General features: G+C 35.9%; 1 protein-coding gene across 1 annotated transcript in view; it reads right to left on the bottom strand.

The window, feature by feature from the left end:
- Window positions 1–4,983: 4,983 nt before the first annotated feature.
- LOC113046749 (uncharacterized) overlaps window positions 4,984–10,416 on the bottom strand; it is a 38,177-nt gene continuing 32,744 nt past the window's right edge. The window contains exons 18-24 of the mRNA XM_026207700.1: window positions 9,962–10,031; window positions 9,574–9,791; window positions 9,176–9,429; window positions 6,862–6,978; window positions 6,367–6,514; window positions 5,916–5,945; window positions 4,984–5,826 (exon numbers count right to left, since the gene is read on the bottom strand). Of these exons, the coding sequence (XP_026063485.1) occupies window positions 5,570–5,826; window positions 5,916–5,945; window positions 6,367–6,514; window positions 6,862–6,978; window positions 9,176–9,429; window positions 9,574–9,791; window positions 9,962–10,031 (1,094 nt within the window). The 3' untranslated portion in view covers window positions 4,984–5,569. The remainder of the gene's footprint in view (window positions 5,827–5,915; window positions 5,946–6,366; window positions 6,515–6,861; window positions 6,979–9,175; window positions 9,430–9,573; window positions 9,792–9,961; window positions 10,032–10,416) is intronic.

Below are 10,416 nucleotides of genomic sequence, written 5' to 3'. Positions count from 1 at the left end.
TAAAATGAAAAAAGAAAAGCACAGTTGCACAAATGTCACAGGCTCTTCAAATATGTTTCATTTTTGTTAATGTTTTTCAAAGATTCGTTTTCGCTGATCGTGGATTCTGAATTCATTTGCCACAGATTTCGCCTTGCTTCGCAGTTTTTCGTTTGGTATTTTGACACAAACTTCTCTGGGAGCGGGGTTAACAGTGATCTGTTTGGATAGTGAGCTTTTGATGGACAGGTGCTCTCTGACCGGGAAGTAAAGACGCCACTCTGGAAAGCTCTCGCGATGATTTGTATTACTAAATATGTAAATAATATTTGACCTTAGATCGTCTCAGTCTGTAAAGATGAGCTCTTGTCCTTCAAGGCAGCTTGAAGTAAGCTTGTGTTACTGAATGACAATAATAACCCGCAACAAACTATAGCACACTGTAACATGAAAAACTTGTATCGGTGTTATTGGTTACTAACACAAGCTTACTTCAAGCTGCCTTGAAGGACAAGCGGAGGAGGAAGATGACAACTGTCCGTGTCTCCTCCTGAGAGCTCATCTTTACAGACTGAGATGATCAATTGCATACAAATCACCGCGAGAGCTTTTTTTCTTTTTCTTTTTTTTTTATTAATTAATGCAGAGAACAAAAACATACAAAAGTATAAACATACATCACATAATGTCAACCAAAAAATAAATAAATAAATAATAAAATAGAACTAAAGAAAAGAGGGCAAAGGTCTAAACAGTTTACAGTTTCTTCATAACTCGAACAAAAAGAGCATGTAAGATCAATGTCAGATTAAAATCTTTGTATAAACTTCCTTACAGGGTAAAACCTGTGTATGAGCTTAAAATAAATTTCTTTCACTTTGTGAAAAATAATTTTTGTGGTAGAGACCAGATTTAATCCAGGGGGGCAGGGTTTCATATTTTTTTGAAGCACCCCTGGGCGCTGCCATTAGCTAGCGGACCCCCACCTGCTGTAAGCAGTCCATTGACTCCCATTCATTTTGGCGTCACTTTGACAGCGAATAACTTTATATCTGAGGCATTTAAAGACTCCATTTGTCGATTAATTATTTCTAAAGAAACACGAAAATGTATAAAAGGCTCCATTACCTTGTATCCTACGTTATGGTCCCGTAGAAGCAGTTTTTGTAAAAAATTGGCTAACGATTGTGTCATAACCAGCGACTCTCTGTCGCACAGTAGAGAAATTACCGTATGGACACGAGGAGAAGCTCGCAGGCACTGTCTATGGGGCAATCGAGAGGACGTGGGGGCATAAAGTCTAGGGAGATAATTAATCTGAATACTTAATTTGCTCCTGTTCACGCTCGCCTTCTCTGGAAGATTCGGTGGGTGATTCAGATTTCTCTTGGCACAGCAGTTAGAAGACTCACAGGTTGCTCACGTGACATCTTCGTCATCAAGCTCAGTTTGAGTCTGCGCAGTACGCCCGACCCCCAGGAAGTGCTTGCCTCTAATTGACTTCATGTGTCCATTTCTTTTACTGTCTATGATTTAATCACCGCGAGAGCTTTCAATATGCGCGGCGTGCGCCACTGAGTGACGTCTGTACTTCCCGGTCAGAGAGCACCTGTCCATCCAAAGCTCACTATCCAATCAGAGTAGATCACTGTGAACCCCGCCCCCACGAGAGGTTTGTGTCAAAACTCATAGACAGTAAAAGAAATGGACACAGCGACCCCATTGGAACTCAATTGAGACAAGTGAAACCCATTTTTAGCAATTTTTAGCACTTCCATTTTTGACGCGAAGACTCAAACTAAGCTTGTTGCGCTCAGCAACCTGTCTGCCAGATGTAAATCTTCTAGGAGCTGTGCGTGCAAAATGCCATGGTTAATCTTGCAGAGACGGCGAGCTTGAGCGGGGAGTTCTTTGGCTTGAGTGAGCAGGAGTAAGTATTCTGATTAATTATTTTGTATAGTATTTTAAAATGTAACGCCAGTACGCCATATTAAGTTAATTGCCTGCAAGCTTCTCCTCCTGTCTGTACGGTAATTTCTCTACTGTGCGACAGAGAGTCAAGTGGTTATGATGCAATCGTTAGCCTATTTTTACAAAAACTGTTTCTACGGGGCCATAATGTAACATAGAAGGTAATGGAGCCCTTTATACATTGTCGTGTATCTTTGGAAATAAATAATGGACAAATGGAGTCTTTAAACGCCTGAGATGTAAAGTTATTCGCTGTCAAAGTGACGCCAAAATGAATGGGAGTCAATTGGAATGCTAACACAAGTGAAGTTCTGCTACAAGATGGCGGAACGCGGCCGACTTCAACTTCCGGTCGACTTCCTTGCCCCCTGTCAAAACTCCAAATGAAAAACTGCGAAGCAAAAGCGAAATCTGTGGCAATGAATTCAGAATTCACGATCAGCGAAAACGAATCTTTGAAAAACATTAACAAAAATGAAACACATTTGAAGAGCCTGTGACATTTGTGCAACTGTGCTTTTTTTTTTTTTTTTTTTCATTGTGTTTTTCTTCTTTTGTAATGGCATATGTTTGATAGTTTCTGAAAAAGTTACGTTCAGTTTTATAAAGTTGCGTTCATTATTACTGAACTAAATGTAATTCCATAAATTACTCATAAAGAGGAAACCAAAGATGCCTAGCAGTACACACATCACGTGAATTAAATTAGCTGTTCAATTTAATCATAATAATTAAATATTATTTTCATTTATGATACACTTTGTTAATAGCTTGTACCTGCAATTGGTGTCCAGTTAGTAGGCTACAGTGTAAGAAAAATGGAATATACACTAATTCATGGACATTATCCATTATCCACTGTGACCCGAAAACATAATACATAATTTAAAATGCAGGTAAAAAACCAATGCGTAAAATGATTTCATTAACATACTATATTTTGCCCTATATTTACAGACATTTCTTAGAATGTAGTTGAGAATGTGGAGTATTACTAGTTTACTATCTATTAAAAAAACTTAAATTGTAATCATTCAATGTGTAATGTGTAAGTGTTCAATAATTCAAAGTGTTTAAAAATACAGTTGTTTATATTTAATTATATTATAAATATTTTTACAAACAAATCTAAATTGACATATGTGACCCTGGACCGAAAAACCAATCTTAAGTCGCTGGGTATATTTATCAACAAAAACAACAACAACAAAAAATAACTTATACAAAATTATACATTTTTCTTTTGTGCCAAAAATCATTTAGATATTAAGTAAAGATTATTTTCTGTGAAGATATTTTGTAAATGTCATACCTTAAATAGGCCTATATCAAAAATACATGTTTGATTACTAATATGCATTGCTAAGAATTCATTTGGACAACTTCAAAGGCAATTCTCTCAGTATTTAGATTTTTTGCACCCTCAGATTCCAGATTTACAAATAGCTGTATCTCAGCCAAATATTGTCCAATTCTAATAAACATACATCAATATAGGCTATTGGCAAAAATGTACAGTAGTTAAAGGGATTTCAAATTAATGGATTTATTAAATACAAAATAAAATAAAAATAGGCTATAGCCAAAAAATTCAAATACACAATAGAAATAAAGGAAAAGCAAAGTAAGACCGTAGATTTTTGACATGTTAAATTTGATGTGTATGAAAGTCTTCTCCATAGTTCATCAATGTCCAAACACTGTTCGTAGCTGAAGCTGAATAACAGCAAATTAATTATCTAACCTCTCGTAATGGAAACAGACCACAGATCTCAAACTCCAGACAATTCCTAACCAGTAACAGTCAAAAACATTCCAAACTGTGGTCTCATGTCGAAAAAGAACTTTAAATCCATATTCAAACTGGACCATGATGTGGTAACCTCACCAATAAAGAGTAGGGTTGGGTACCGAAACCCGGTGCCAATATGGCACCAGTAACCATTATGAACCGAACCGAATCAGAACGCACATTTTGGTGCCTCATTTCGGTGCCTCTTAAATGCCTGGTTGAACGTGACTTCACCAATATGTTCCTGGGTCAACATTCTTGTTGATCCTGGAACAACATTCCAATCAACCAATCAGAATTGAGATATCATTTTTCAGGAAATATCTGCTTTAGGCTTACAAACAGGGTTAGGTTCTTCTAAACCTTGTTAATCAGCTATCATTTTACTCTGATTTTAGGAATAAATTACGGTTAGGGTTAGGGTTAGGCTAGACTTTTTTTAGCAGGCCAATAGCATTTAGCTCCATAAACTGTACACAAATTTGCGATCGCCTCAGAGTCAGTCTCCTTAAATTTCATATGTAAACAGCAGCAGATGCGAGCAGGCTCAAACAGAAACAGAGGACACAAGGTGTGTGTTTATCGATAGATTGTTATAATTAAACAGCTTGATAGATCAAAGACCATTTTTAATATAACTATGACTGGATTCGTCTGAAAAAAGAAAGGCATATATACATAAGATGACTTGAGGGTGAGTAATTTATGGCCTACCTTTCATTTTTGGATGAACCAACCCTTTAAAACTAAATTCATTGACACAAAACAGTACTACTGGATTTGGGAATCCGCTATGAAGCTCACTTTAAGAAATATGAAAACTTATGACATGATACAAATGGTGAAACAGCTGTTGGAATATCAATCTTATATATATAGAATCACTGAGGATGTGCCCAGGTTGCACTGCAAGGTGTCTTTAAGTACTGGTTCAACAAATTAGCAGCTCTGATAAAGTTTGTCCTTTTTTTATTTTATAGAAATTTTCTAGTGAATTGTTTATAGGAGCCACTCTCTTTGCAGCCGCACATTTACAAAATTGGTTTTCAATTAACTATTAATGTCTTATGTCTTAATGACTGAGACTTATTTGATGAGAGGACAATGAATTTGACAAATCAAGTTCACATATCACAGATAGAAAGATGAGGGAATGAACGTGCAGTATTGTGTTAGTGTGTCAATGTCTGTGACTCGACATCCATTTCCTAATGCTCCTGTTAAACAACAACACACTGTAATTCTTTTTATGATGAAGACTTAACTTTTTATTGTGTTTTTTTTCACAGTATTATACAATGAAAACATTCATATGTAACAGCATCATGCATACCTCATATTAAACAAATCCAGTCAGAGTAAATGATAAGCACATTAACATATACAATGAGCACCAAAGAGGATTAGAAGATAGATAGGATAGATTCAAATGAAATCTAAAATGTAAATCTGGATACAGTTTGAGAATTTTAAAAACAAACATTAAAGCATATTAAAGGATAAAGCATAGACATAAATGAAGACATGTTTTAGATTCTGCATTTCACAGGTACATTCAGCAGGCAAAATCAGCAGACATAGCCTACAAATGCTGGCACTGATGATCAGATGGTAAGATGCTGTCGGTTAATTCTCAGATTATGCTGAAGAACATGATAATAAGGTTTGAAACAAACTTTTGGTATTCATACCACAAATATAATTTGTAAATCTTATACTAAATTCAGAAAATAAGCACCTGGATCTCTCTCATATACATGTAAAGGAGCTGTAGCTGCCATATCAAACTGACTCAAGTTCCAGTAAGCATTACTGTGGTATATTGGGTCAGTTATTCAGATCATTTGCTAGATACGGTTCGTTCTCCACCAGCAATCGATAGAATTCTGCTTTTACATGATCTCCTCCGGAGTCGAGAGCATTAAACAATTCTCGCATTTTGTTATGGTTTGATTCTACAGCACGAATGATATTGTACATTTCCACTGTTATCATGCGCCTGTCCCTCAGAACATCAGCAATCCCCATCACTGATGTAACTCTCTGAATGAGTTGACTTCTGTGTCTGTCCACAAATTGAACACCTGATTAAAACAAACAAAAAGATTAAACTTTTCAGAATGTTTTTTTTGTGTAAGAGAAAGAATGAGAACTACTGCAATTGAGTTCATACCCGGTAGCCGTCTGTGAACTGGACGTGTGTCTGATGAAACAGAAAAATCAGTCATAAAGACCTAATTAAATCGAAATCTTATCAAAGTACTTAGAATGATAAAGACGTAATAGATCGCAATATTTTATTTAATTTGCACAAATCAGCTGTACGTCAAAGGTACAACTCTGGAATTAAAAGATACATTTAATTCTCATTAATATTACTGAACATATGTTTCATCTTCATATGGCACTAATTCAATTAGATGTAAGGAATAGTCTGTCTAAAGCAAAAGCTTACATATAATCATGTGATATGGCTTAAATCAGTTTTAAAATCACAATTTAAGTCTATTTTAAAACTTCCATTATTTATATGATTTTTAATTCATCACTGTTGTTATTACACAAATTCATACCCATAATAAGTTCTAGCATTGCTAGCAACAATTATTTGTGTGATTCATTACCTCTGATAAGGACTCGTCGTGGAGGCCACACTGCCCTTTCTTCAGTGATATCTATAAGACTTAGTTTGACCTCGTCATTTCTGGCATTTACAAACACTTCAAATGTGGGATGATAGTTTGGACCCAAATTAAACACAAACTCCTCAGTCTGAAAAAAAGAACAAAACTATGAAACTAATTCTTAGGCAGAAAAAAACTAAAAGGCCTGATAAATCAGCATTCATCTTTTTACTAAAATGTGCTAAAATACTTCAGTGACATTGTTAGAGACATTAAAGGGTAGTTAACCCCAAAAAATAACATTTAGTAATTATTTACTCATCATGATGTTGATGTTTTTTTTTTTTTACTGAATCATGAAATAAGAAATACATTTTATGCTTAATTAATATTTTTGGGGGAATTACTGTAACACTTTAACTATAGCTGAATATATTGTATAGATTCTTTGCAACTAAAAATAATGAATACTGTTTTAATTAAATATGATGTTACCTCTGGCTGCACTGTAGATTCCTCTGTTTGACAACACAAACGGTATTGTTTTCCCAGGATGAGAGAACACTTTGAAGTGGTTGTGATAGGACAATGCTCCGTGTGTTGGTTCTCGACCTTAAGAAGAGGTTGGGGTTAGAAAGGGCTGTGTAGGCCAGCCAGAACCTAGGTAAAATGGTCCCTTCCAACATAATATATAATAGCTCCTCAAATAATTACTAAACAGACTTTATTTTTAACAAAATTAAGACATTTCTCTTTTAGGCAGGGCTGTTTCCTCCAAAGAGTCAAGAGAGGCTGTACCTCTTCAAAAGTTTGGATGAGAAAAAAAAAATCATAGTACACAACACAACAAAAACATCAATATCACAAAATATAACATTACAAAGTGTATAAATCACTTGTTTTTCCATAGAAACACTGTCTAACAGCAAAACCAATAGGTAAAGTTACAGCGGGAGTGCAATTTAAAAAGCCAAGTAAACAATTCACACACTTACAGTAGATATAACCTCTTTTTTGTGTCAAAACAAGACTTGAAAAGGCATGAAAATATGAGCTGGGGGAGCTTTTAGTGAGTAATTAGATTGGTGGAATTTAAAGTACTGTAATTACAGAAGACAAGAAATTGTTGAAAAACTAAAGCCTTTACAAACTGTAAATTGATTGAATTCCTTGCATAATCACTGTTGTCAGTCTTTTCATTGCAAGCTCATTGGTTGTACATTCTTACAATTAAAGTTGACTACACCACAATTAATCTCTTATTTACGTCTACACTTTAGGGCAGTGGTTTTCAACCTGTGGTCCGCGGCCCCCTAGTGGGCCGCGGTGGTATTGCAGGTGGGCCGCCAATTATTTTCTGTTCATTTCCAGTCCATTCTAGGGCTGTGCGATTAAAAGAAAACGTCCTAAAATCACGATTTGAGCGTGCGCATATGCCTAACTCCAGGTTCACACACTGTCTGTGATGCGCCTTTTTTCTGAGCCAATGTTGACGGATCAGAGCGTTCTCACTGCGGTAAAAGGCTAGTAATAAAAACGTGCGAAAATAATTCATGTCTAACACATGAGCATAGAGTGAATTTGTTAGTGAACAGGATGCAGTTTAAGTGAGAGGAGACACGTTTTAAGTGTGCACACTCTCTCCTCGCAAAGCAGCGTGTATCTGAGCAAGCACGACTGGTTTTGTGACAGAGCAAAGGAAATCTGCTGTTAACAGAGAGATTCGCACTCGTGCATTATTTCAATGTGCTTTCGCGTTATATGTATGCGCTCTCACTGCTGACCGCATACACATACTGTACACACACTGCAAACACCTGAGGCACCGCTACAATTAATGAGCTCTATGAACAATGCATGGCAAAAAAGAAAAGAAAGTCGTTAAGATGTTACAACTTTTTGATAAAGCTCTGATTGGTTTTCTTTTGGAAATAGGTTTCAAATTAATCCTGAATGCATTTATGACTGTAAAAGCACAATTGCAAAATTGATCAAAAAAATCATGATAGTTTTTTTTTGTTTTGTTTTTTTGTCCATATCGTACAGCCCTAGTTTATTCAATAAATATAGTTTAAAATCTAGCTTCTGAGTGCTAAGTTATTAACCCAACAATAGCGGGGTCAGTTAATTTTTTTGAAGTGGGCCGCGCAAACATATGTGTTTGGTTGTGTGGGCCGCGAGTTGAAAAAGGTTGGGAACCACTGCTTTAGGGCTTTTCACACTTCACTCAACCCAGGGTTATCATAGTTTTAAACAGGTTAAAACCACGTTTTAAATAGGATTATGGAACCCTGCTCCAGAGAAGGGTTATTGCCACTTTTGCATTGTGCTGTAAAAATTATACAATGTGAAGTGACTCTTTGTTAAAATGTTATGATTAGACGCTTATCAACCAATCATGTGCCTCATATTCACGTGCTTTGGGAACTCAAAGAAACACCACGTATAAACAGCTTTTTCAGCATTTGATGCTAAAATGTTGATGAAAAATACATCATTTGGAGTGAAGAAGTGTTAATTTTTTAACTTTACAGCTTGGAAAGTCAACTCAGGAAATTGTACAGCCTACAATACGAGGATTGATGTAAACAGGTTGTGTGCTGTATTAAACCTTTCAACAACATTAACACCACAAATATGCAAATAAGAATGTAAACCTGGGGTTTAGGAATGTACACTGTTAACCCCAGGTATATTATGAACACTGTGCTCATATGATTTGGATCAGAGTGCATGTTAATACAAGCCCACCCAAATATCAAGACCAATTTTTAGTATTACAGTATAATTTAAACAAAAATATCGGTACCTCTGACACTGGAACATTCCATGGAAGCAAATGGACATCCAGTATTTTTTCTTCCTGTCCCTCAGTTATTGGTCGCAGAAAAATAAGTACTTGGGCAATGACAGGGGAATGAGAAAAGATCCTTTTTATGAGCCCAAAAAGGGAGAGATCGTGGATGTCAATCTTCACATAAGCTTCAGTCACTTCAAGCGGATTCATTATTGCCACATTACCACCAGTGAAATGTGCTACAGCTAAACAATCAATTTTTTCCTCTGTAAAACACATACAAATTGTAGATAATTAAATTATATTGTTTAGTATATGCAGATGGTTTTACAAAAAAGCTGATTATTTAAACCCTCACATTGTGAGAATTATATCTATAGATCACAGTTAGAATGTAGAAATTACCATACCTGCGAACATTTCACAGTGTGGAAGGTGTAGTCCTGAGATGGAACCATTAAAACATTTAATGTCATATAAGGGTCCTGCAGGCTGCATCACACCCAAACCAGCCAACAGACGAGGATCCCATGAGACAGTGTTATAAAGCACCTCTCCTGCACTCTCCATCACAAACACAAGCCTGGTCAGACTGCAACGAAACTGACCAGCATATGGACACACAAACCTGGAGGACAGAACATTTTCATGCTATTAAATAATAATGATCTCCATCTTTTATTATGTAAAAATATAGGGTGTAGATCAGGGTTTTAGTAAGATAAACCCAACTAAACCAGCAACAGCAAGAAGATGGTTGAGGTTAACAAACACACACACACACACACACACAAATACCTGTATACAATTTTGTGTTTGTCCTTGTAATTTCCCTTAATTATTTTAGGTGTGAACTCTTCTGTAATTTCTGAGGTCTGAGGTAAAGGAAAAAACACTGGCATCTAAAATTTTCAAACAGGGTCCAAAATGATCACACACTAAAACTTATATTAAGAATAAATACAATATAATACAATACAAAAAACAACAGAAGTTTACCATCTAGGATAGCTAAAGTTTTCTCCATGACATAATTTGGGATCTCAGCTTTCAAAGATCACATAAAAGACAAATAGCTTTTTATTGGTTATGAATAAAGTAATCTTTGAATAGTCATTAACACTCCGCAAATGTAAAAAGTGCTGCAGCTTCTCTACCACTTCAAATGAATTGAGCTTGCAGTTGTCGCATATACTGTGTACATGTAGTGCGGGCAGATGCGGAGGGTTCACTTATCAGATGAAAGGGGAGTT

This window comes from Carassius auratus, chromosome 28 (assembly GCF_003368295.1).
Source record: "Carassius auratus strain Wakin chromosome 28, ASM336829v1, whole genome shotgun sequence".
Classification (NCBI taxonomy): Eukaryota; Metazoa; Chordata; class Actinopteri; order Cypriniformes; family Cyprinidae; genus Carassius; species Carassius auratus.
Note: the sequence above shows the minus strand (reverse complement) of the source record. Positions and strands in the feature narration are given on the sequence as shown.